The sequence below is a fragment of the Gossypium hirsutum genome, chromosome A10 (genome assembly GCF_007990345.1).
Source record: "Gossypium hirsutum isolate 1008001.06 chromosome A10, Gossypium_hirsutum_v2.1, whole genome shotgun sequence".
Classification (NCBI taxonomy): domain Eukaryota; kingdom Viridiplantae; phylum Streptophyta; class Magnoliopsida; order Malvales; family Malvaceae; genus Gossypium; species Gossypium hirsutum.
In genome coordinates this window covers 108,967,857-108,994,957 of record NC_053433.1, presented here as the reverse complement: position 1 = coordinate 108,994,957, position 27,101 = coordinate 108,967,857, and the positions used below count along the sequence as shown (strand labels likewise).

At 34.4% G+C, this 27,101-nt stretch overlaps 3 protein-coding genes, 1 long non-coding RNA gene and 1 pseudogene across 7 annotated transcripts; 4 read left to right on the top strand and 1 right to left on the bottom strand.

Moving 5' to 3' along the window:
• Positions 1-48: 48 nt before the first annotated feature.
• On the bottom strand, positions 49-4,721 carry LOC107896282 ((+)-neomenthol dehydrogenase). Its single transcript, XM_016821406.2, has 5 exons — positions 4,543-4,721; positions 1,330-1,576; positions 1,189-1,242; positions 761-937; positions 49-679 (listed from the first exon to the last, which is right to left on the bottom strand). Exons 2-5 carry the CDS (start codon positions 1,501-1,503, stop codon positions 305-307), a joined length of 780 nt encoding a protein of 259 aa, XP_016676895.1. The 5' UTR covers positions 1,504-1,576; positions 4,543-4,721; the 3' UTR covers positions 49-304.
• Positions 4,722-5,103: 382 nt separating this feature from the next.
• On the top strand, positions 5,104-8,882 carry LOC121207668 (uncharacterized). Of its 4 annotated transcripts, XR_005902793.1 has the most exons (5): positions 5,128-5,601; positions 5,770-5,834; positions 6,292-6,333; positions 6,425-6,501; positions 8,431-8,882. It is a non-coding gene; the product is annotated as an uncharacterized lncRNA (long non-coding RNA). The 4 variants fall into 4 exon arrangements; XR_005902791.1 differs by lacking the exon at positions 6,292-6,333 and having other exon boundaries at positions 5,104-5,601; positions 6,465-6,501; XR_005902794.1 differs by having other exon boundaries at positions 5,109-5,601; positions 5,770-6,333.
• Positions 8,883-16,772: 7,890 nt separating this feature from the next.
• Positions 16,773-17,225, top strand: LOC107895398 (putative disease resistance RPP13-like protein 1). Its single transcript, XM_016820686.1, has one exon. It carries the CDS (start codon positions 16,773-16,775, stop codon positions 17,223-17,225), a length of 453 nt encoding a protein of 150 aa, XP_016676175.1.
• A 45-nt stretch (positions 17,226-17,270) lies between these two features.
• LOC121208093 (putative disease resistance RPP13-like protein 1) lies at positions 17,271-18,607 on the top strand (annotated as a pseudogene).
• A 99-nt stretch (positions 18,608-18,706) lies between these two features.
• LOC107895397 (putative disease resistance protein At3g14460) lies at positions 18,707-25,423 on the top strand. Its single transcript, XM_041078596.1, has 3 exons — positions 18,707-19,091; positions 19,151-19,206; positions 24,239-25,423. The coding sequence occupies exons 1-3, from the start codon at positions 18,707-18,709 to the stop codon at positions 25,421-25,423; spliced, it is 1,626 nt and encodes a 541-aa protein (XP_040934530.1).
• The last annotated feature ends 1,678 nt before the right edge of the window (positions 25,424-27,101 follow it).

Below are 27,101 nucleotides of genomic sequence, written 5' to 3'. Positions count from 1 at the left end.
TAAAAGCAACCATCTTTGTGATGAAACTAAGTATTTTAATGGAGAAACTAAAACCAATACTGCCATATATATGTTTAGATTCAAAAGTTGGTCCATTCCCATATTACAACTTATAACACAAAATTTCAGATATAACGTGAAAAATAACGAACTAAACCACACACTAGTACAATTGGCCCACATAAAGTGAGAATTTACAGAAAAAATTTGCTTTTCCCAACAAGATTTGTTGTCCATTTTTATTTTACTGCTGCGTTTCATCTAAGTTGAGATTGCATTGTTGCCGTCGTCATGGTGTTGATCATCAAGGTTCCGGAGTTGCAGGCTCACCCTTCACAAAAAAGAGACCAGAAGGGCCACCTTTAGGCAACAGTGCCAACTTAACAGGAGTCACAGCACCTTCTTCAGCAGTTATAATACCAGTGTTGAGGTTTATATCAGTTTTGGCATATCCGGGGCAAACAGAGTTGATGCAGAAATCTGGGTACTTGTTTGCCAGAATCCTAGTGTAGGCAATAAGTGCGACTTTTGAGACAGTATAGGCAGAGGTGAAGGTTGGCCATCCTTTACTTCCATGTAAGCCCTCCTTAAAATCTTTTAGATACTCGGCTATTAAGTCATTCAGTTTCTCCTCTGTTGTAACACCTGTTAACACTCCTTCAAGCTTCTCACCTGTACCCTGTAACAAAGAAACTTTTCCATCAACCGTTTTTGAAGCTTATGATCTGAAATGGGATTTTACAGGAACTCGGGATTCTACCTCCAGCATGACTACAGAGGAGGCAAGATTTACGATCCTTGGTAAGTCGGATAGTTGCAGCAATGGAATAAGTGCTTCGGCAGTTCTTTTAGCGCCATAGTAGTTAATTTTTAGGCATTTTTCGGCTAACTCGTAATTGCCATCAGTCATTTTACTCTGTATATCACTCGAATTTACCTACATTTGTAACAAGCTGTCATGACACAACCCCATCCGATTATGTCTTTATTGTTAGTTCGAGTAGCCATAAATCTATCAAAGTTTTACCACCCTCAGCAGTGCCTTTACTATAGTGCACTTTACGTTTGATTCGAATATGTGAAGACACGCGTTACATAAAAAAACTTTAAGACAATTACGTATTCATGACCCAATAGGTTAGTTCGTGACACAGGCATTCTGTAATGAAGGTAGTTTAGCTAACATACCTCAGTACCAGGAGTAAACAAAAAGGTTACACCTAATATCCCGGCATTGTTAACCTGCAAAAAAATCAATGTTATAAGAAAATCTTGTCATAGAAAATCAGTGTTATGCTAATTATGGCATATAAGTTGGATAATTGGTACCAAGATATCCAACTTCCCAAATTGTTTCGTCACAAAATCTGCCAAAGAAGCAATGCTTTCAGGGTCTGTTATTTCGAGCTGGTGAAAAACTAGATAATCTGAGAGACCAGAGCGTTTTAGACTTTCAAGAGCTTCAAGACCTCTTTTTTCATCTCTAGCAGTTAATACCACCATGATCCCATTTTGAGCTAATTGCTTTCATATTTCAAATCCAACACCCTTATTTGCCCCAGTGACAACTGCATACCTGAAACGAGTAAATTCATTTCAAACCATTAAAGGCAGTTAAAACTCAAATAAAATGGACCTAGATCTATGTAACCCCCAAAGATAATAGTTTATTTGTTTAACATAATGAATTCATTTTCTTCAACAAATAAAATGCTTGACACAATTAAGGAGAACAATTCTGTGACAATGATGTAGTGATCATTATTCTGTGACATTGATTTTGCGGTGTCAATTCTACACGACGAAAAATAATTTTTAATATTTTTAAAAATTTTATATATTTTAAAGAAATTATCTTGAACGAATCTGGACATATGATTGTTTAGATTTAGATTAAATTTGGACAATTATATGTCTAGATTCATTTTGAGCTTAAACTTTTAATTTTTTTAATAATTTATTTTGAATTTTATTCAATAATTTTAAAAATTTTAATATTTTTTACAAATTTATAATTCTTTTAAAATTTAAATATATATATATAATTTAAAAAATTTCAAATTTAGAATCAACTTAAATAAGTGGTTGTTTAGATTCAAAGATTCATTGTTAACATAACATTTTAAAATATCTTTTAATTTTGAATTATTTAAAATTTTTCATTTTTTTTGTTGAACTGCAATTTGAATACATGAGAGTTTAATGAGTGTGCTTTTTTTTTTCGGAGGGACTTAATCGTTTTTGGGTAAACTACAAAAATAGACATCTAACTATGCATTTGATTCTATTTATAGAATTTTTTAAATTTAAGATTAAATTAATAGAATGTGTAAATACTGAAGAGTTAAATTTGTTATTAGACCAATAAAAAAAAAGTTTCACGTTAGCTTCCCATCACTTATCTAATAGCAACTAACAAGAGAGTGACTAAAATATTTTATTTCGAAAAGTTGAGTGACTAAATCGAAAAAAATTAATTTAGGTGACCAAAATAGAACTAAAGGCAAACTATTTTTGTAGCTCAACCTAATTTTTTAACCAAAAATTGGGAGCCTTTTTACACCTTGTGGTACATGCACGGATGATGTGAAATTTATTAAATTCCATTCACCAAAGTTGCCAATTTCCAAGTTTGGAAACTCAACCGACTTGTGACAACTTTTTGAATGAGATATAGGCATTTTTGAGTTGAGATATCTTCATAGTGTTCAAAGATCTATCTATTAGCTTCGAAACACACTTTTAATCACTCAATTTAGAGTTTGAGAACTTAAGTTATAATTGTTTTAGTGAAGACTGCGCGAGCAGAATTTTTGGACTGGATTATTACAAATTTACGAGATTCAGACTTTTAAATCATATTAGGTTCGATTTTTAGGCTTAATTTTTATTATATATGAGACTAATATTGTATTTATTAGGTATTATTATTTTATTATTTATTTATTCCGAATTTTAGATATTTTTAATTATTTGAGTTTTATATTTCTTAATCAAATAAGAAAATCTAATTTAAAACTTCTTTTTGTTGAGGTTAATTAGAATTATTTTTGTGTGTAAGATTTATTTCTTATGATTTTTGAAGTGCTTTCTTTTTTATCTTTTTTAAGAAGCCGTGGAAATTCATTCTTCAAAATTGCCAATGATTCTTTATTTTATTTGCATTATTTCTTGGAGGGTTAATTAAAGTAATTAATCGAGTTTGTTAAGATTTATATCTTAAAAGTTTCAATTAGACATTTATCCATTTATCTGTCATATCCATCAGTTTTTCGTTCCATATTTTATTTTATTTTTTTATAATTTTTGTTTATTTATTTATTTATTTTCGTTCTTTAAATTTTTTCTTTTAGTGTTTTCATTTTCTTTATTTCTAAACTTACCTATTTCTTCTTTACAGATCTAATCTGAATCATTCTTTTTTGAATCAAACAACTTAAATACGATATTAATTTTTTTATTTCTTATCACCTTAAACTAGAGGTGTGCATGGGTTGGGCTGGGCTTAACTAAACATTTAGGCCTGGACCGGCTCGAAAAAAGGGCCTAAAATTTTGCCCAAGCCCGACCAGGATAAAAATGTTAAAACCCAGGCCTGACTTGGCCCGCCCATATTAATTTTTATATAAATTTAAAATATATATAATACATCAAAAATACTAAAAACATCAAAATAAATATTTCTCAACAAATTAAAAATAAATTTTAAAAAATATGTATACTTAAATAATACTAAGATAGATGCAACTTAAGAAGCAAATGTCTCTAAAATAATAACAAAATTAACAAATGTCTTTAAAATAATAACAAAATTAACAATAAAATAAGTTTTATATAATATCCAAACAATAACAACAAAATAGTAATAAGGAGAATATAATATAAAAAACATATTTTTTTTGTTATTTAGTGAATTTGGGCCGGGTTTAGGCCAAAATGCCTCCCAACCCGTTTTTTAAACGGATTTTATTTTTTATCCAAGCTCACTTTTCAGACTTATATTTTTGCCCAAACCCTCTTATATTTCGAGTGAGCTTTTAGATCGGACCGGATGACCTAACCGATGAACAGATCTACCTTAAACCAATGTTTTACACCTTTGAAGAAAACACATGAAAAATATATTTACTAACATCGCAAGATAATAGTAAAAGTTAAATTAGCCAATCAAAGAACAATATTCAGATTTGAGTAGCCCATAAATCGATTATAAGTGTTAAGCTTTGACATCTTCTCAAATATGACCTCTTCCACATGTATTTTTACTCCATTTCCAACCTTACATCTTCTGTTCTAAAATACCGAATTAAGCATAAGAAAGCATCCCAACACATAAGCTACGACGCGTCTTAACTCACCCCTATTTTGCAGTTTATAGTTACACACCACAAAATCCAGCAAGATAGCCACGGAGCCTAGTTCACCAACTACAAAACCCTATCTCACTCTATTTTCCAAGCCTAAAAGAAAGACATCAACAGCATGGAATTTGAAGAAAAATTGAAGAGACATTTTATGGTGTGTGAAGAAAAAAGGAAATACCTCTTGGTCACCTCTGCCATTGATGATGTGAAGTAAAAGGACCCTCTCTAGTCTGAAGTTTGAAAATGATGAACTGATAAATTAAAGAAGGTAATAATCTTTTCATAGGGTTTTAGAGATTCATATATAGGCAATCTTTAAATACCATAAATAATAAAGTAGAAAATGCTCCTTACCCTTCAAACCGGTTTGTGATACCTTAGTCAACAAGACATTTCAAATCAACCAAATCCCCACGTAACCACCAGCCGCCTTGTGGGGACACAAAATGAACCACACAAGTGCAAAAGGTCTGTAATAACTGAGTAAATTTGTGTTATTTACTTCTGAGTTTTATTATTTATATCCCTTAAAAAATTTACCACTTGCAATTCAACTTTTAAAAAAAACATTAAAAATTATTAAAAGATTTACCACTTGCAATTCAACTTTTAAAAAAAACATTAAAAATTATTTTCAATAATAAGATACTATTATTTTTAAATGTCCCAACACCCTCAGGAAACCGGCATCTGTGGGCAACAATGTCAGTTTCGAGGCAGAAAGTTCTTCATGAAAAATCAACTCCCATTAAAAGCAACCATCTTTGTGGTAAAACTAAGTATTTTGATGGATAAACTAAAACTAAAATTGCCATATATTGCAACTTATAACAGAAAATTTCAGATATAACGTGAACAAGTAACTAATTAAACCACACATAAAGTGGGAATTTACAGAACGAATTTGCATTTCGCAACCAGATTTGTTGTCCATTTTCATTTTACCGTCGTCCTGGTGTCGATCATCAAGGTTCCGGAGTTGCAGGCTTACCGTTCACAAAAAAGAGGCCTGAAGGGCTACCTTTAGGCAACAATGCCAACTTAACAGGAGTCACAGCACCTTCTTCAGCAGTTATTGTACCAGTGTTGAGGTTTATATCAGTTTTGGCATATACAGGGCAAACAGAGTTGATGCAGAAATCTGGGTACTTGTTTGCCAAAATCCTAGTGTAGGCATTAAGTGCTACTTTTGAGACAGTATAGGCAGAGATAAAGGTTGGCCATCCTTTACTTCCATGTAAGCCCTCCTTAAAATCTTTTAGATACTCGGTTATTAAGTCATTCAGTTTCTCGTCTGTTGTAACACCTGTTAACACTCCTTTAAGCTTTTCACCTTTACCCTGTAACAAAGAAACTTTTCCATCAACCATTTTTGAAGCTTATGATCTGAATTGGGATTTTACAGTAACTCGGGAACTCGGGATTCTACCTTCAGCATGACTTTTGAGGAGGAAACGTTTACGATCCTTGGTAAGTCGGATAGTTGCAGCAATGGATTAAGTGCTTCGGCAGTTCTTTTAGCGCCATAGTAGTTCATTTTTAGGCATTCTTCGGCTAACTCGTATTTGTCATCAGTCGCTTTACTCCATATATCATGCGAATTTACCTACATTTGTAACAAGCTATCATGACACAATCCCATCCGACTGTGTCTTTATTGTTTCTTTGAATACCTATAAGATGAACCTCTACCTATATTGCGCTATACATTAGATTTGAATATGTGAAGTACACTCCATTATTTTTTCATATAGATGAAAAAGTAATGGAGTGAATCTTAGGCTCTGTTTGTTTGCAAGGATCTGGTTTTCCAGAAAACATTTTCCTGCTTTCACGGTGTTTGGTTGCAAGAAAACATTTTACAGTTGGAAAATATTTTCCAACACACGGGTAAAATCTCATTCGTTTTTGGGAAAATGTCTTACAGATTTTTTTTGTGTAAGACATTTTCCATCTCCTTCTTGTCCAGGTAAAAGTCCTTCTCCCTTCCTTCCGTTCTTCATCTTCTTTCTCTCTCTCTCTTTCTGCAAATCTCATTCCTCCCTTTCTCTCTTTCTCAGGCAAAGGCCAATCTCATTCCTCTCTTTCTCTCTTTCTCAGGCAAATCTCATTCCTCTTCGCAAGGTCTTGACTTAAGGTATGGCATCTTCTTTTTAAAGCTTTTTTTTTCTTGTTCTTTACTTGTCCACATTTTCTTCTTGTTCTTTTTAAAGCTCTTTTTCTGGGTTTGGGTAAATTCTGTCGATTCAAGGTTTTGGTGTGGTTTTTTTCATCAATGTTAGGAAATGGTTGCCTCTATCTTCTTTGAAGTTGACTGTACTTCATATCAGTTTTGATACTTGAACACTATAAAGATAATATGCAAGTATGTCAATTATAGCTTCTGTCGCTACAATATCATTTCAGATTTTTATGTTGGGTTTATGTTTGAGCCAAATTTCGTGAAATACATGTTTAAGTTTCTGCGAGCAGTAGAGAAAGGTTTTGGGTTTCTGATATCCCATTAATTGGATTTCTGGTGGTGAATTAAAGAAATGAAGAAAGCCTTAAATTATTCTGTAATAGAGGACTCTGGATTTTATGGGTTAGTGAATATCATTAATTTTAGAATAAGAAAAGCCTCCAGGTAAGAAAGGAATAGTTGGGTTGCTGCCTTACTGGGGAAGGGGCTACTCTTGTCCCTTATAGCCTCAGGTGCAAGGTGTAAAAAAAAAGCAGTAGCTTGAGTGAAGTGAAGTGCAATATGTATATCTGTGCGTTTTTCTGTGTCTATATATATAGCATAAGATATATAATAAACTCTAAAGTGTGATCTATATCTACAGAACATGCAATTCTTTTATTGGTCAATATACATGATATACTTATGGTTCATGTCTATTGTTTAATACACGAATTTTGATAAGGATAGAGTTTAATACTAACCCTTTTCTTATTGGTAAAGGTATATCTAATGAAAAAAGTGAAAATTAAATTAAATTAAAGAGAACTTATATAAGGCGGATGCTTTTTATTCCTTTTGCCTTGCAAAAAAGGTGTGTGCCTGGTTAAATGGGCATTGCCTGGAAGGGTTTGAGGCACTTCTGTTGTCTAGTGCTAAGGCGCACAGCTCAAGTGTGCCTAGGCGCATGCCCTGACAACACTGAATCTTGTTTCTGAGGCAGAGAATCCATAAAGACTGAAAATTTTTACTCAAGAATCTTTATAAACAATTGAAGGCTTATGATTATAGCCATAGGTGCTAAGTTATAAAGTTGATATCTACTGTGTTGACATGATTCAATAAAGGCTTCTCTAATAAGCAAAAACCATGGAAAGCTTAGTATTGTTATCCAGGGAAATCTTCTTTAAGCATATAACAACCAATATGGTACATGTCTGTCTTGCAAATTTTTTTCTCTTTAACTTACAATGTTTTGAACACAATATGTGGAACTTTAAATACGAAGTATGTAGTTTATTTTGCTAGCGTCCTTGCAATGGGAAATCAACTGCCACGATTGTGATAGGTCAAAAGTTTCTTTTAGTATATTCATGTTAATAGGATCTTACTGGGAGTACACTTCAGAGTCTGAAAAATGAGAGGGTAGCGGTGCTTGAATCCTGTAACATTTTTTGCAGCTGCCAGTTTTAACCTTATGGATCCATAGTGGATACAGTTTTAAGATAAATGTGTATGCATGAACATTTCATGTCTTATCTTGTCTCCTTGGAAATTGTTATCCTTAATAATTTTGGAAAGTTAAGTGGTGATAGCAGTAATATTGTTAGTTACTGTTAGTTGCAGGGTTAAAGAGGTTGTAAAGCTGGTATGAGCAGTTGAGAAGGCTTAAGCTTCACTATATAAGCAGCCCTTAGCTCTATCAGAAAAGTGGTTTTTTGTGAATGAAAAGAATCAATCAGATATTTTATTCTAATTCTTTGATTTCTTCTTTTTATTTTGTTTCATTGTCTTATTACAGTGGTTTTCTATGACGTAATGATACCTGTTCTTTTAATACCAATGGTTGCACTATGCATGTAGGAGCTTCATGCAACTAATACATTTTATTCTTTCTAATTGCAGCAAAGTGTGAAGGAGGATGTGGCAAACATAATAGCACCCCTGATGGTGAGACCAATAACACGGTGGCCTTTCTTTACCTTCTTGGGTGGTGCAATGTTCTGTTTCTGGCTAGCAACCACTCTGAGCGCCTATCATATATCATGCTCAGGCTAGACTATGCTGGGATCGCGGCTCTCATTTCTACTTCCTTGTATCCTCCAGTGTATTACTGAAAGAAGTAGCTAAAATGAAACTAGAGAACTAGAGAAGAACCATTAGCTCTAAGAACCATTAGCTTTCAGCCTTAATTTATGTTCTAAACATGCAAATACTTGTAATAATGTGGCAGAGACAAGAACTTAATGTTTTGGAGGTTTTAACTTCTATGCATTAATGTACACAGCTTGTATACTTATAATGGGGGGTGGATGATAAATGGCAGAGAATAGCCTGTAAAATTTGACTTACAACAACACTACGTGTAACTTATTTTTGCTTAGGTTTCTTTTCTTCTTCTTCTTTTTTTTCCTTTAGGAAAGAACAGCCAAGATTGCTGGTAAAAATTAGAACATTTTTAAGTTAAAAATGTTACTTTAATCGAATATTAATTTAATTAAAAGTTTAACTATTTCAAAAATTGAAATAAGAAATATTGCTGCAAGTGTATTTATATATCTTTGGGTAAATTATAGTAGAGGCCACTTAACAATGGCTTTTTCCCTTTGGGTTACTTAACTATGCAAAGTTAAAAAAATATCATTCAATTATTAGTAAATTATCTTTTTGATCACCTAATTATTGAAAGTTATAAAATGTCCATCAAGAAACTCATATGTGCTCTTCTTCTTAGCTTCATGAATGCACAAATCAATTAAAACTCAGAGTCATTTGTTTGCTTGAAATAGCCATCTTCATTGGTGGAGAAAATTCCATTGAAGTGCTATAATCTTTCTTTGCATTTGTTGTTTCCTCTGCAAGGTGTAGGCTTATTAATGTTCTGGGCATTGTTTAGGTAAGTTTTCATGCACTGGCGTAAAATGGGTATGCATGCTCCCATTTAAATGCATTTGTCATGTATCTTTTCTGTTCTCTTGCAAAATGTTGTTTATGTGATCCAACATTCGAGTTCACGCATAAGTTATTAGCTCTATATAGTCAAACAAATGGTTTTCTTTCTGATTTTCTGTTCCTCTTTATAAATTTACATTTGTTAAAGTTTTTGAGTAATTTATCTGGATGAAGTATGAAGCTCTATCTAAATCCAGAGCAACAATGTAATAAACCCAGATGAAGAATGAACAATGCAATAATTGAGTATTATTATATATTTAATTTGATTTATTTATTTATAAATAAATTATTGTAATATATGTAAAAATAATTTAAAATATAAATTTATTAATATATGTAAAAATAGCTTTTCTGAAAAATATTTTCAGGAAATTTGCCAAACAACAGAAAATATTTTACATAGATTCATCCAAACACCAGAAAAGTAAATCATTTATAGAAAAGTAAATTATTTTTCAGAAATCATTTTCCGGAAAATATTTTACTGGCAAACAAACGGAGCCTTAGCTTTTGAAAACTTTCCTTAAATAATATAATTTCTTTTTTGGTACATTTGAAATTGAGAGAGGGGTGTTATAATCAAAATTTGAATCATGGACCTTTAATGCCAACATAGAGTTGTTAACCACTATCTCCTTTTGAGTTAAAGAAAAATAATAAGACAATTAAGTATTCATAACCCAATAGGTAAGGTCGTGACACATGCTTTCTTTTATAAAGGTAGTTTAGCCAACAAACCTTAGTATCGGGAGCAATCGAAAAGGTTGCACCTAATATCCCAACATTGTTAACCTGCAAAAGATGAATGTTTTAAGAAAATCTTGTCATAGAAAATTAGGGTTCGGGTAATTATGGCATGTAAGTTGGATAATTGATACCAAGAAATCCAGCTTCCCAAATTGTTTCTTCACAAAATCTGTCAGAGAAACAATGCTTTCAAGGTCTGCTACATCGAACTGGTGAAAAATTAGATAATCCGAGAGTACAGAGTATTTTAGACTTTCAAGAGCTTCAAGACCTCTTTTCTCATCTCTAGCAGTTAACACCACCATGATCCCATCTTGAGCTAATTGCTTACATATTTCAAGTCCAACAACCTTGTTTGCCCCAGTAACAACTGCATACTTGAAACAAGCAAATTCATTTCAAACCACTCGTTTAAAGAAGAGACAACTAATACCCAAATAAAATGGACTTGGATCTCTGGAAGCCCCAAAAACAATAGCTTATTTTTTAAAACATAAATAGTGTCAAGTGGTACATGATGGTTTCGTCTTTCTTCAATAAATACAAGGTTCTACATAATTAACAAAAACAAATGATAAATGTACTGCCAACATTGTTAAAGAATAAGAAAAATTTCATCAACGAATCATAAAGTAATATTTAAATCTTGACAGCCCGTAAATCTATTATAAATGTTAAGCTTCAACCTGACCATATACAAAAACACATTTTTACTCTATCATCACTTTTAATTTTATTTCTCTCTGCTAAAATATTGATTTAAGTATCGAAAAACATCTTAGAGCACAAATTCTGACACTTCTTAACTCACCCATATTTTGTAGTTCACACGTCACATAACTTAATTCACTTGCTAGTAATCCGAACTCACTTCATTCTATAAGTCTAACAAAAAATAAATCCACATTAACAATTCGTATAATATATGAGAAAAGATAAAAAAAAAAAAAACCATTTCTCAAATCCTTAAAAATTAATTTTCCCCGTTGTTTAGATTCCTTTATATCTCATTTCCTTTTAAGAATTTCTCATATTATTTTTTATTTCATATTTCTCATTTTATTTTTAGATTTCTTACTATTAACTTTTTTTTTCTTTCCATTTTTGGTTTCAACTCAAAAGATCTCATTTCAATTTTTAGATTTCTTTAACTTGACCAACACATTACACCCTCATTTTTTATTTCTGAAAGTTTCTTTTAACTTTAGATTTTTATGAGCTTCCTCAACACGTTCAATCTCCATATTTGGAACTTTCTAATTTTCCCCAACCCTTAGTCTTTTTTTTTTTTTTATCTTTCGAAGCTTCTTCAATATTTACGTTATTCTTGAGTTTTTTTTTAGTTTTCCCAATTTTTTAATTTAATAAATTTTAAATTATTTATTCTTCAAATTATTTGATTATTTTTTACATTTGAGACTTTTTTAAATTTAATAATAAAAAAGATATATTTTTTCTCTAAATCTTTTTTTTATTTTTATATAACCTAAAAGGTACTAGTACAATTTTATATATTTTAGAAAAATCATCCTAAACAAATTTGTACAAATGACTATCTAGATTCATATTGAATTTGGCCAACCATAATGTCCATGGACTTAAATTTTTAAATGATTTTTTATAATTTTTATTTTTGAACTTTTTGAGTTTTACTCAATATATTCATAAATTTTAATATTCTTTTTAAAAATATCTTTTTTAATTTTTATAATTTAAAAAAATTTAAGTCTAAAATGAACCTAAATAAATGATTGTCCAAGATCATCTCAAACATAAAAAAGTTTTTAAATATTTTTTTAAGTGTTTAACTTTTTACTAATATTTGAAAGCTCAATGACTTAATTGATTTTTTTATCAGATTTCAAGAACTTTTGTACCATTTTTTTTCATAAGTAAAGCAAATAAATAAACTAACTACAAAATGCTTCTTCAATCATTGGTTTGTTACCAAAGCCATTTTGGCCAAGCAGCCAATTGTTTTGTTACGTTCTCTAGGAAGATGATTAATGACCTAAGATCTTAAGTTCATCAACAGGTATTGAATACATCTAATGGGAGCAAAGTTCAAACTTGTCGGAGATGAATCCTGAATGGCTTTGACCGTTTTCACACTATCAAATTCAATTTTCACACCATCATAGTTCATGTTCTGGATGAGGGTTAAACCATCAAGTATACCCATAATTTAGCATAAAAAATTGAACACTTGCCCAAGTTTTTGTTGTACCCCATAATTTACTCTTCATGTCTATTTCTTATAACTCCCGCCGCTGCAACATTTTCAGAAGCAAATTGAACCGCTCCATCGGTGCAAAGGCTGATCCAGCTATTTGGTGTCTGGAGTGCTAAATTTTGTTCCTTCTGCCTAGATACGTCTTCCTTGTGAAAAGAAAAAAATTATTTCTCCCATGTATATGAAATTTTAACTATCTCACCTGTATTTCATGAACCCCCTGTAAAAGAAAAAGATCTTGATTTTTCCAAATTTGCCAGGTTAGTAAGCCAAATAAACATGACCAAGTTACCTAACTATCAACTGATCAGGCATTACTCTGCAAATTAGCCTTTAACCACTGGATAAGGTCTCCAACAAAGAAGCACCCACTAATTCCATTTGGAAGAGCTAGCATCCAGATTTCTTTAGCTACCAGACAGTCTCTAGTAACATGCAAAATATCTTTAGAATGGTTACCACATATATCACAAGAGCTATCATACCCTATCCCTTTCTTAACATGCTCCGTGTTAGTCAACAGCTTCTGGTTTAAAACAAGCCATAAGAAGAATCTGACTTTTTGGGGTTCCTAAAATTTCCATGGAAGATTCCATTGTATATCATTTGGTCTCTAGTTCCTTTCTCGAATATGCCAGTAAGCACTCTTTAAAGAGAAAATACCATTTGAATTCATAGTCCAAAAAACCTTGTCATGGCCTACAGATGGGTGAGGTAGAGGAATACTCACAATACGCCTAACAATTCCTTCTAGCAACCATATATGAAAAAGATCCAGATTCCAAGATATCTCCTCATTTATCATTCCACTAAGCATGTAATCTAAGTTAATATTACTATGGCCGAAAATATGATCAATCAAAGGGCCCACATCCGGAATCTACGGATCTCTTCAACATCTATGTTGCTGCCATTACCAATTAACCAACATAATTTTTTTTGAATTAAGGGCCATACCCTTTGAGACAACTCTCCAAAGAGTGGAACAATTTCCTCGCCAAATCCTATCAAGTAAAGCCTTTTTCATACCATATTTGGACCTAATAACTCGAACCCATAAATCATCCTTTTTGGAGACTAAGTTGTGTCCTATCTTTATCATGAATAAAATATTCTGGTCTTTCAAATGTCTAATGCCAAGTCCTCCACAAGATCAAGGTTGACAAACAGACTCCCAGTTAACCAACAACATATTCTAATGACCCTTTAGATGAACCCCAAATGAACTGCTTGACAATACGTTCAATCTCACCACACAAACCTTTAGGAATCATCATAGACTGCATGAAGTAGTTAGGAACAAATAACAAAACTAATTACCCCAATGTAGCTCTACCAGCTACAAATAACTTCTTAGCATCTCATCAATTCAATTTTTTACGAATCTTATCAACAATAAAACATATAGTACTTCTCAAAATCCTTTCATGAAGGACAGGAACACCCAAATATGTACCTAGATTGTGAACCCTTTGAAATCCAAGAGTTTCACTCAATTATAGCCCCATGGTATCAGTCACTCATTTGGAGAAATAAACTTCAGTCTTCTGAGTATTGATCTGATGCCCGGAATACCTACAAAACCTCTCTAGAATATCTTTGAGTACCGAAATTTGTTGAGCATCTGCATGACCAAAAATGACAAGATCGTCTGTAAAGAAAAGATATAAAAAGGATGGGCCAGATCTCGATAATCTAATAGGCCGCCAAAGGCCACCTTTTATGGCTTGATGAAAACTATGTCCCAACCATTTCATACAGAGAATAAAAAGATAAGGGGAAAGTGGACATCCCTAACAAAAACCTTTTTTACCCATTCATAAATCTCTGGACCAATTAAGTCCCACAACTTCTAGAAAAATAATGACTAAAAACTATTATTTTCTTGAGCCTTCAACGGTGCCATATCGAAAATGGCTACTTTGATCTTATCATTTGACGCCTCATTTCCTAAAAATCAAGAATCACAATTATCCAGAATAGGGAAAAAGTTAGGAGGTAACATACCTATAAGTCTAGGTTGGTCACCATACAACTTTTGCAAAAAGTTTATAGCTCTAAGTTGAATGGCTTCATGATCATAAATCCAAGAACCATTTTCATTTTTCAAAGTAGCAATACAATTATATTTCCTTCTTTGTAGGGTACGATAATAATAAAATAAACTTAGTATTATGGTCCCCAAATTCAACCACCCACATTTGGATTTTTATTTCCAAAGAAGTTTCTCATGGTGGAGGACATTTTCCAACTCTTCACGGATTTCTATCACTGAATGAATGAGTGAACTAGAATTAGAAACCTTCAACTTCCTTTGTAAACTAGAGATTTTGTTCACCAACTATCTTTGTGAGTGTTTAAATGACCATAAACTGTTTTATTTCACTTCTTGAGCCTTACAAAAAGATTAGAAAGTAAAGCCAAATTTCCATGAAACCCCCATTGATCCTTAACAAAATCTGGAAACCTTAGATGCTCCAACCATCTAGTTAGGAATCTAAATGGACACTCCTTGGAAATTCTAAGCTCTGGTCTTATTGAAAGAAGAAGTGGTTTGTGATCAGATTTAAGAGTTGGGAGATGAGTAACTATTGTTCTAGGAAATTCGTTAAGCCAAGCTCTGTTTCCAATAGCTATGTCCAATCTCTCAAAAATCTCCCCTCTGTGCCAAGTAAAGGAAGGGTCACGAAAATTCAAATCATGCATAGCCGTAGTATCCATAAATTCCCCAAATAGCGAACACCTCACCCCTTTGACCCTTCCACCTTTCTTCTCACTGTCAGATAAAATGGCATTAAAGTCTCTAATAGCTAACTGGGAGTCCCTCCAATAAGAATAGTAGCATATAGACCTTTTCAAAGCATTTTTCGTTTCTATCTATCAGGTTTACTGTACACGAAAGTGATAAAGATAGAGTATTGTTGAGAGCTGTCGAAGACTCTGACCAAAATAAATTAGGGATGGTTATGAACCACCTCAACCCGAACCGAATCTTTCCAACCTATCCAAATTCCTCCTGAGAATCCAACAGCTTCTACACGATGAGAAAATTGAATGCCTAATTTAGCAATAATATTATCAACTTTTATGCCACTAACTCTTGTTTCTAGAAGACTGATAATATATGGCTTATGTTCTAAATTATACTTGCAAAAAATACGCGGAAATTTAACATTGGCGCATCCTTGACAATTCCATAAAAATATAGATAATCCATATAAAACTACTAGGAATTTTTTTTTTCAAAACCTTATTAATCAGAAAGAGTGGATCCCTGTAAACCATTCTCATTCCTTTTAGGAGCATCTAAATCACTAACAGTATCAATTTGAAGATTAATAAGTTCAACAATATAATTCATGAAATCCGAGAGTGAAATTCGAAAATTAGCAGAGGTCTTGAATTTATCGCCCCGGCCCTGAAGTGCTTTATTAAGAACTTTTCCACTTTTACTTCAATCATTTTAGCACCAAATTCCTGACCTTTGCCAACAATATTATCCTTCTTTGCCTCTAACAATTTATTACTGATATCATTCTTTTTTTTAAAAAAAATTTGCACCATCGAACTCGAGCTATCTTTGAAAGATAATGATGAAATTGCATTTTTATTATCGTAAAAATATACAATTTAATTCTGACCCCCCAAAAAAGATTTTCTGGCTCCACCAGGGGCGTAGCTAAAAAGGTTGGCAGGGACCCTGACCCCCCTAAAATGAAAAAATTTTCATTTAGGTTCTTTAAAATTTTAAATTAAAAAAGTTAAAATTACACTTTAACCCCCTTAAAAATGATAAAATTTTGATTTAATATTTTAAAAATTATAAAAATATAAATTATTAAAATGATAAAATTACATTTTTATTATTATAAAAATTATAATTTAATTCCAAAAAAAAATATTTTCCAACTTGGGGGAGATGCAACCAAGATTTACAATTAGTTTTAAGAATTGGTTTCAAAGAAAAGATCCACAAAATCAATGAGTAAAACAGAGACGAAACTGTATTAAAAATAATTAAAAACATGATAAAATATTACAACACGGAAAACATGGACATACTATCAATTGGAAGACATATAAATTAAACTTTATAAAATATTAAAAAAATATAAACATCATCACCTCTACCAAATGTTCTTTTGTGGGTTCCTTATAACTCCGATTGTGTTTTCGCAATTATTATTAATTTATTGTGTGAGTAGGGCGAAGGCTATCGCATTGATATGACAAAGGTAGAAAATATAGAAGAACTGATGTCATTACCAATTTATTCGTGTATTCATTTACTTTGTTTTTTAGTACAACCACCATGTCATTGTTTGAAACCTTGTCCGTCATACGAGAAGTTGTTGTTTCCAAGGTCTTCGACTTTCTCCTTGACAAGTTAGCCTCGTCTGAGCTCCTGCAATTCGCTACTGGAAAAGAGGTTCAAGAAGCGATCCATAAGTTGGACATGGAGCTGAAGGAGATTCGTGCAGTGCTTGATGATGCTGAAGAGAGACAGGTGAAAGAGAAGTCCGTGAAAAGCTGGTTGACCAACCTTCAAAACTTGGCGTATGATGTAGAAGACGTTTTGGACGAGTTTGCAACCGAAATTGGCAGGCGCAACTTGATGATGGAATGTCGGGGTTGCTCAAGTAAGAGACCCAAATTCATTCCTGATTCATTCACTGTTGTTATGTTTAATAGAGATATGATGTCCAAGATAAAAGATATCACTGCCAAATTGAAAGATTTGGAACCTCAAAGAAACCAGTTGTAATTTAAAATTATTGATTGCAAGAAACCCAAAAGACTAGAAGAAATCTTGCAGCCTACTTCTATGGAGATTGAAAGTCATATGCATGGTAGAGATAAAGACAAACAAACAATGCTTGATTTGCTCTTGAAGAGTGACAATGAAGCAAATTTTGTGATTCCCATCGTTGGAATAGGCGGGATCAGTAAGACAACCCTTGCCCAGCTTGTTTACAATGATGCTTCCATTCAAAATCATTTTAACCTCAAAGCATGGGTTTGTGTTTCTGATGATTTTGATGTTATGAGAATAACTAAAGAAATCTTGCAATCAGTCACTTTCAAGCCATGCGATGATAATGATTTGAATAGAGTTCAAGAAAAGTCAAAGAAGGTGTTGTCAGAGAAAAAATTCTTGATTGTTTTAGATGATGTCTGGAATGAAAATTATCATGTCTGGACCATCTTGCAATCTCTTTTTTTAACAAGAACTCGAGGAAGCAAAATCATTGTGACAACAAGGAACCATGGTGTTTCATCAACAATGGGTGCCTTCCATGCTCATTCTTTAGGGGTTTTTCAGATGATGATTGTATGTCATTATTTGCTCAACATGCATTAGGAGCAAGGGATTTTGGGCGACATCCAAGCCTAAAAGAAGTTGCTGAGAAAATAGTGACAAAGTGCAATGGTTTGCCTTTGGCTGCTAAAACTCTTGGTGGCCTATTGCGCACTAATGTTGACCTTGATGCATGGGAAGATATATTACAAAGTGAGATATGGAAGTTATCAGAACATCAGTCTGGTATAATTCCAGCTCTACAATTGAGTTACCATCATCTTCCTCCACATTTGAAGCAATGTTTTGCATATTGCTCCATTCTTCCCAAGGACTATGAGTTTAGCGAGGAAGAAATAATCTTGCTATGGAGGGCACAAGGATTACAACAAGAAGCACAAGATAAACAATGCATTGATGATTTGGGTCGAAAGTACTTCAAGGATCTAGTGTCAAGGTCTCTTTTGCAAATGTCCATCAGAGATAATTTTCGATATGTTATGCATGATCTCATTAATGACTTGGCTCAATCGATTGCTGGAGAAGTATGCTTTAAGATGGAGGGTAATCATAAAGTTTCGAAGCACGCTCGCCACTTATCTTACATGCAAAATCTTTTTGATGACATCAAAAAATTTGAGGGCATTTGTGAAGCGCAACATTTACGAACATTTTTGCCATTAAGGTTGTTAAAATATATAGGAGGCTATGTGACCAATCATGTTATAAAATGTTTGTTGCCAAAGTTAAGATGGTTAAGGGTGCTTTCTTTGAGAGGGTATAAGATTGAAGAGTTACCAGATTTTATGGGAAATTTGAAACACTTGAGGTACTTAGATTTTTCTTAGACAAGTAATAAAAGTTTGCCCGAGTCTATAAGTACCCTCTATAATTTAGAAACCCTTTTATTAAAGAATTGCATAAACCTTGAGAAGCTACCTTTGGAGATGGAAAACTTAGTCAACCTATGTTATCTTGATATCACTGGTTCAAATAAATTAGAAGGCATACCAAGTAACGTTGGCAAACTAGCTGATCTTCAAACACTATCCAATTTTGTGTTGGATGAAGATAAGGGATATCAAATAAGGGAGTTAAAGGATTTGTCAAATCTCAAGGGAAAACTTAGTATTTCAGGGTTACAGAATATTTTTGAGCCTCAAGATGCTTGGATGGCTAAATTATGTGATAAGTCAAGACTCGAGAAGATAGAATTGAGGTGGAGCAAGGACTTTAAGAATGAAAGACAATATGTTGATAAAAAGGTGTTGATGGGCTTCAACCTTCCAAAAACCTTAAGGAGCTTAGCATCACCTTCTATTGTGGTGCAATGTTGGCAAATTGGGTAGGAGATTCATCCTTCAATGATCTACAATCTTTATGCCTTGAAGATTGTCCAAAGTTATTATCATTGCCATCAATTGGGAAATTTCCATTGTTGAAAGAGGTACATATTAAGGGATTGAAAAGTATTGAAGCAATGGTTAGCATGTAGCAATCACATGTTTTATTATTATTATTATTATTATTATTATTATTATTATTTGGATGTAATGATGTAACTTAGTTGTATTCCAACTAAGTTTGTTAGTGTAGTAGGTGGTGATTTATTTTAAGTGGATGTAATGATGTAACTTAGTTGTATTCCAACTAAGTTTGTTAGTGTAGTAGGTGGTGATTTATTTTAAGTGGATGTAATAATGAAACTTAGTTGTATTCCAACTAAGTTGTCAAGTTGTAAGCTTGTATAAATAGGCTTTATGCCATTTTAAAAAAACATGAATGAATTCAATCAAGATTTCATCCATATACTCTCTATTTTAGCTTTGCTTAAAATTTATTTCATTTTTCTTCTTTGTTTCTGCCGCAAGTCTCGATTCTTGCTCGGCAAGCTTTTTGTTGAACCTTGCTATTTGTTGCACTTAGCTCCAACAATTGGTATCAAGAGCCTATTTCTTAAGGGATCTGTTATACAAATTCATGGCTTCATCAAGCTTTTCACCAGCTGCACCTCAAGTCTTCAATGGAGAAGGCTACCACATATGGGTGGTTAAAATGAAGACCTACCTACAAGCTTTCGATCTGTGGGAGGTAGTCAACTCAGATGTTGAACCAGAGCCACTTAGAGGCAATCCAACAGTAGCTCAAATCAGGCAGCATGCTGATGAGAGGACCAAGAGGCACAAAGCCATGTCTTGCATCCAGAACTCAGTGTCAGATGTGATTTTCACAAGGATTATGGCCTGTGAATCACCAAAACAAGCCTGGGACAAGTTGCAAGAGGAGTTTCAAGGGACAGAGAGGACAAGGCAGCAACAGTTGCTGAACTTAAGGAGAGATTTCGAGAATTTGAAGATGAAGGAAGAAGAAACTATCAAGCAGTACTCTGACAGGATTATGGCTGTGGTTAACAGCATTAGGCTCCTTGGAGAGCAGCTCAAGGAAGCTAGGATAGTGGAGAAGGTTATTGCAACTCTGCCCGAGAGGTATGAGGCAAAAATCTCATCTCTCGAGGACTCAAGGGACCTGTACACCATCTCCCTGACAGAGTTGATCAATGCTTTATATGCTCAAGAGCAAAGAAGAGCAAGCAGACTGGAGGAGCATCAAGAAGGTGCCTTTCAGGCAAGAACAAACACTGCCTACAAAGGCAAGAAGGCCTGGAGAGACAAGCCAAGGACTGATGTTGCAAGAAAAGAGGGTCAGACTTGCAAGCACTGCAGAAGGGCTGGTCATCCAAAAGAAAAATGCTGGTTCAATCCAGATGCTGTATGTCAGCATTGTAAAAAGAAGGGTCATGTTGAGAGAGTCTGCAAGAGCAAGGCCAAATCAAGGCAGAGTCAGTTTCAACAGATGAAAGCTGAGGCTCGAGTAGCTAAGGAGGACAGTGACCAAGAGGAGCAAGTCTTTGCTGTGTTATGCTCAGCTGCTCAAGAAAAGTTCTCATCTGGTTGGCTTCTAGACAGTGGATGCACCAACCACATGACACCTGATGCTGCAATCTTCAAGTCTTTAGACAGAAGCTGCAGAACTAAAGTCAAGATAGGAAATGGACATTTTATTCAAGCTGAAGGCAAGGGTGATGTGCTGATATGCACCCCCACAGGTGCCAAAGTGATTTCAAATGTGCTTTTGGTGCCTGAAATTGACAGAAACCTGCTCAGCATAGCTCAGTTGCTGGAGAAAGGTTATTCTGTTGTGTTCAAAGACAACCAATGTCAAATCAATGATCCAAGTGGATCCAAGCTGATGGCAGTTCCTATGGCTAATAAGAGCTTTGTAGTTGACTGGACCAGGGAGTCAAACATTGCCTACACAGTCACATCAGATGAATCCAAGCTTTGGCATCAAAGACTGGGACATGCCAACTTCAGATCGATGGCTCGAATGGTCAGAGAGGACTTGGCTGAAAACTTCATCAACTCAGTGGATCATGATGATGTGTGTGAAGTGTGTCAGCTAGGAAAGCAGGCCAGACTCTCATTTCCCTCGAATCAAGCCTGGAGAGCCTCTGAAAAACTCCAACTGGTGCACACTGATGTGTGTGGCCCTATGAGGACTGAGTCATTAAGTGGAAACAGGTACTTCATACTGTTCATTGATGATTTTTCAAGATATTGCTGGCTTTACTTCCTAAAACAGAAATCAGAGGCGGCCTCAGTGTTTTGGAAGTTCAAGACTGCTGCTGAGACTGAAACAGGTTGCAAGCTGAAGTCCATAAGGTCTGATAATGGGACTGAGTACACCTCAGCTCAGTTTCAAGCCTTCTGTGATAAGGCAGGCATCAAACATCAACTTACCAACACATATACACCTCAGCAAAATGGTGTAAGTGAAAGGAAGAATAGGAGTTTGATGGATATGGCCAGGTGCTTGATGATTCAGAAGAATCTGCCTAAAGCACTATGGGCAGAGGCAGTTAACACTGCAAACTACATTCAAAATAGGCTTCCAACCAAGGCCTTGGATCAGAAGACTCCATTCGAAGCCTGGTTTGGATTCAAGCCATCACTGGCTCATCTGAAGGTCTTTGGATGCATCTGTTATGCTCATGTACCTGCTGTCAAAAGGGACAAATTGTCTGAAAGGGCTCGACCTGGTATTTTGGTGGGCTACAGCACTGTTAAGAAGGGCTATAGGATCTTGGATCCTTCAACAAAGAAAGTGTCAGTCAGTAGGGATGTGGTATTTGATGAAAAGTCATGTTGGAACTGGGAAAAACATGAACCTGAGAAAGTTTCAGAAGGACTTGCAGCAGATCAAGCTGAGCCAGATCAAAATGTTCCTGAAATGGACATTGATGATGAACCAGTTAGAGGAACAAGACCATTGACTGAGATTTATGAAAGAGCTCATGTAGCCATAGCTGAACCAAGCAATTTTGAAGAGGCTGAAGCTCAGCAAGAGTGGAAGCAGGCAATGGCTGAGGAGATTAGCATGATTGAGAAGAACCAGACCTGGGAATTAGTTGAAAGGCCAGTCAAAAGGAAGATAATTGGGGTGAAATGGGTGTACAAAGCCAAGCAAAATGCTGATGGTACCTTGAACAAACTGAAAGCAAGGCTAGTTGTCAAGGGGTTCAGTCAGAGGTATGGCCTGGACTACCTGGAGACCTTTGCACCAGTGGCCAGGCTAGACACCATCAGATTACTGATTGCCTTAGCAGCACAGCTCGAGTGGAAGATCCATCAACTCGATGTGAAATCAGCCTTTCTGAATGGTTTCTTAGATGAAGAGATCTATGTTGAACAACCACAAGGGTTTGAGATAGCTGGCAGAGAGCATATGGTCTACAAACTGAAGAAGGCCCTATATGGCTTAAAACAGGCTCCAAGGGCCTGGTACAGCAGAATCGATGGCTACTTGACTAATTTGGGATTCGATCGAAGCAAGAGTGAGCCAACACTGTATGTCAAGAAGCAAGGGACACAAACACAGCTCATTGTATCCCTATATGTTGATGACCTGCTGGTGACAGGAGGAGATCGAGCAGTGCTGGTCGATTTCAAGACCAAGATGCAAGAAGTATTTGAAATGTCTGATCTAGGGGAAATGTCTTATTTCCTTGGAATGGAGGTGACTCAAGCACAAAATGGGATATTTCTAAGTCAGAGAAACTTTGCCACAAAGATTTTGACCAAGTTCTCCATGCAAAACAGTAAAGCAACTAAAACACCTGTTGCTGTTGGAGAAAAACTATCGAGCCAAGGTGATTTTGAGAAGGTTTGTGAAACAACCTACAGAAGTCTAGTTGGTTGTCTGTTATATTTAACTGCCACTAGACCAGACATAATGTATGCTGTAGGATTGCTCTCAAGGTTCTTGCATTGTTGTAATAAAAAGCATTTACAAGCTGCTAAGAGAGTGCTTAGATATGTCAAAGGCACTTTGAGCTATGGTTTAAAGTACAGCAAGGAAGGAAATCTGAAGCTGGTTGGCTACACTGATAGTGACTGGGCTGGCTCGATAGATGACATGAAAAGCACCTCAGGGTATGCTTTCAACCTTGGTTCAGCCATGTTTTGCTGGAGCTCGAAGAAGCAAAGTCTGGTGGCTCAATCTACTGCTGAAGCAGAATATGTGGCAGCTGCAAGTGCTGTCAACCAAGCCATTTGGCTAAGGAAAATCTTAGCTGATTTGAAAGTGCATCAAAAGGAAGCTACTGAGATCTTCTGTGACAACCAATCTTCAGTTGCAATTGCTAAAAATCCAGTGTTCCATGGAAGAACAAAGCATTTCAGCATCAAGTTGCATGTTGTTCGAGAAATGGAGCAAGCTCAGGAAGTGAAGCTGATCCATTGTAATTCTGAGGATCAACTTGCAGACATTTTGACTAAAGCCCTTAATGTCACAAGGTTCGAATGTCTAAGAAGGAAGCTAGGTGTTTGCTCCATGCAAACCAAGGAGGAGTATTGAAGCAATGGTTAGCATGTAGCAATCACATGTTTTATTATTATTATTATTATTATTATTATTATTATTATTATTATTTGGATGTAATGATGTAACTTAGTTGTATTCCAACTAAGTTTGTTAGTGTAGTAGGTGGTGATTTATTTTAAGTGGATGTAATGATGTAACTTAGTTGTATTCCAACTAAGTTTGTTAGTGTAGTAGGTGGTGATTTATTTTAAGTGGATGTAATGATGAAACTTAGTTGTATTCCAACTAAGTTGTCAAGTTGTAAGCTTGTATAAATAGGCTTTATGCCATTTTAAAAAAACATGAATGAATTCAATCAAGATTTCATCCATATACTCTCTATTTTAGCTTTGCTTAAAATTTATTTCATTTTTCTTCTTTGTTTCTGCCGCAAGTCTCGATTCTTGCTCGGCAAGCTTTTTGTTGAACCTTGCTATTTGTTGCACTTAGCTCCAACAAAAAGTGTAACTAATGTGGGAGTAGAGTTCTTTGGGGAAAACACGAAGAATGCATTTTCTTCATTGGAGATTTTACGGTTTGAAGACATACCTATATAGGGGAATTGGAACTTGAGCGAAGTTGACGAGGAAGCTAGGAAATTCCCTAAACTTCGTGAGCTCCTTATTCGAAAATATCCATTGTTGTCGGGGAGTATGCCGGAACATCTTCCTTCTTTGGAGAAACTTTCAGTTAGTGATTGTGAGAAATTGATAATTCCAATTCAAAACTTTCCAATGCTTTCGGAGTTGAAAATTGAAAGGTGCAAAAAGGTAGTGTACAAAGGTTTTGCGGAAGATAGCTCATTAAAAAGAGTCTTATTTTCAGGTATTTCCAAGTTTAGTTGTGCAATAGAATGTTTGATGTTAAAATCAATAAAAGTGGAATCCCTTGAGATTGATGATTGTTGTGAGGAGTTATGCTTTTTCCGAGAGAACAATTGGGGATGGCTAACTCAGTCCATGTCTATCGGTGTTTTGAGTATTGGAAAATGTCCGCAAGTAGAAGAATTAATGCAGCTGAAGATCCCTTGCAACATTGAGCAAATGAAGATAAAGAAGTTTGGAAGGCTAGAAAAGCTGTCAACAACCTTGCATTTCTTCTCATCACTTACGATGGTAGAGCTTTACGATTGCCCAAAATTGATTTCTCTTGAAAGGAGCAATTTGCCTTGGAACTTGAAAGTGCTAAGTATTTATTTTTGCGAAAATTTGCAATTTTTGTTGCTGGATGAAGATCAAAATGTCAACTCCAACAATGCATGTGTTCTTCAAGAGTTAGAGATTTACAGTTGTGAATCTCTGAAGAGAATAAACAAGAATTCGCTGCCCTCCACGCTTAAGCAACTTAAACTAAAATGGTGTTCAAAGCTAGAGTCCATTGCTCGAGAAGTTCAAGATAACTCTTGTCTGGAATCTATTGATATCATTAGTTGTCATATGATTAAGGATCTACCGCAAGGATCGAACCAGCTCAAGCATCTCCAGAGCGTAAACATATGGAGCTGTTCAAATTTGATTTGCTTTCCGGACAATGGTTTGCTCCTCACAAACCTCAAAGTGCTCCTCCTTGCAAATTGTGAACTACTACAAGGTCTACCTGAGGGCGTACACAACCTCAACTCTCTAGAAGAACTAGTAATAAAATATTGTCGAAATGTGACAATATCCTTCCCAGAAGGGGTTAATATTCTTACCAATCTCAGATCACTTAATATTGAAGGATCCAAATCTGTAAGCCGATGATTGAGTGGGGATTGCATAGGCTCACCTCTCTTAAATCCTTATGGATATCAAATGGGTGTCCAGATGTAGTATCGTTTCCACAAGATGATATAGGAATGGCACTACTCTCCTCTCTCACCCATCTCAACATCGTGAATTTCCCAAAGCTGGAAATCCTATCCTCCAATGGCTTTCATAACCTTACCTCTTTGGAGTCCTTGAGCATCGGCAATTGCCCAAACCTCAAATTTCTTCAGGGGAATGACATGCTTGCTTCTCTTTTGCACATAGTGAGCTCGAGATCTGCATTGCTAGAAGAACGGTGCAAAAGGGATAGAGGACCCGAGTGGTCCAAAATATCCCAAGTACCTTTTGCTCAAATTAGATGATGAGACATACCATGTGTATTAAAACTCAGTACATGTTTTAGTTTCTTCTATTGTTGATTGGACATGTAAAAGTTGAGAGCTTATGGTCCATCATTTTTTGTTCTGAAGACATGTAAATATGAGAAACCAACCCTTCCAACAGAATGATGCAAAACTATGTGTTTCTCGTGATTGATGCCTGTCGTTTTATAGCATGTATATTAAAGCATTTTTCATAATATAATTTAGGCAGTGAAACATATCAGTTATGATTGATAAAAAGTGTCCATCACAGCTGCTATAGAGTGGAATTTTGCAGCCCCAGATTAGAACACTTGCACTTTGTGTCAATGTTCCTCTTTGGTAGCGACTAAATCATAAACAAACATTTTGCATAATATAATTTAGTTAGTGAACTCCATGCATCTCAAATTACTTAGATATATGATTGCATCTCACGTTAAAATGTAGGCATGTAACTAGTTAAGTACATTTGTAAAGGAGGAAATGTTATGACCCTCCAACCTTTAAATAGGAGGCTAATACACTTCAATGCATTCGAATTTATGTTCTCTTCTACTGACAATAATACTAATGTCAATCGAGTTAAGACTCAATCAACCCTCCCTCTATTTTCTTATAGATAATAATTTGTGGTTTATATATATTATATAGTATAGCGTCAAAACCAACAAAATTAAATTTTTAATAAAATAACTTTGTATAGATAATAATAAATAGAGTGAAATCGACAAGAACGGGTGACAATTTTATTTATTTAATAAAAACAAGTAAAATAAAAACAAAGAAATTTGAAATTAAAATTAAAATTAAAATTAAATCTAATATATATACACTATAACAATTTGATGTTACAATAAAAGAAAACAATTTTTATGTGGCATGTCTAAGAATTTGTCATTTGGCATGTTAATTATTTGTCATGTTTCTTTATTGATGAAAGTCTAAAATGAATATTATTTTAATTTAATTTCCTTATAAAAAATATATCAATAATCTTTGCTATAATTGATTTAGTCAGGGCAGAGTTAGAGGGCTGGCAGGGTCCAGTCTCCCCTAAAATAGAAAATTCCTATTTTGGTTCCTTTATAATTTATAAAATTTTAAACTAGTAATGATAAAACTGCAATTTGGCCCCCCTAAAATAATTAAATTTTGATTTAATCCTTTAAATTTTTAAAAAGTATAGGCTATTGAAATAATAAAATTATATTTTTACTATTATTTTTAATTCCAACTCTCCAAAATTTTTTTTACTTCCCCCCTGAATTTAGTCATAGATTACACAAAAAAAATATAAAAACATACAC

Excerpts from the sequence above, each read along its gene's own strand:
- LOC107895398 (XM_016820686.1), top strand. The coding sequence starts at position 16,773 with ATGTCATTGTTTGAAACCTTGTCCGTCATACGAGAAGTTGTTGTTTCC.
- LOC107896282 (XM_016821406.2), bottom strand. The coding sequence starts at position 1,503 with ATGGTGGTATTAACTGCTAGAGATGAAAAAAGAGGTCTTGAAGCTCTT. Across the intron at positions 1,243-1,329 it reads TTGGGAAGTTGGATATCTTG|GTTAACAATGCCGGGATATT; the intron begins GTACCAATTATC and ends ATTTTTTTGCAG. Across the intron at positions 680-760 it reads CCTCTGTAGTCATGCTGGAG|GGTACAGGTGAGAAGCTTGA; the intron begins GTAGAATCCCGA and ends TCTTTGTTACAG.
- LOC107895397 (XM_041078596.1), top strand. The coding sequence starts at position 18,707 with ATGGAAAACTTAGTCAACCTATGTTATCTTGATATCACTGGTTCAAAT. Across the intron at positions 19,092-19,150 it reads ACCTTCTATTGTGGTGCAAT|ATTGTCCAAAGTTATTATCA; the intron begins GTTGGCAAATTG and ends TATGCCTTGAAG. Across the intron at positions 19,207-24,238 it reads AATTTCCATTGTTGAAAGAG|GGGAATTGGAACTTGAGCGA; the intron begins GTACATATTAAG and ends ATACCTATATAG.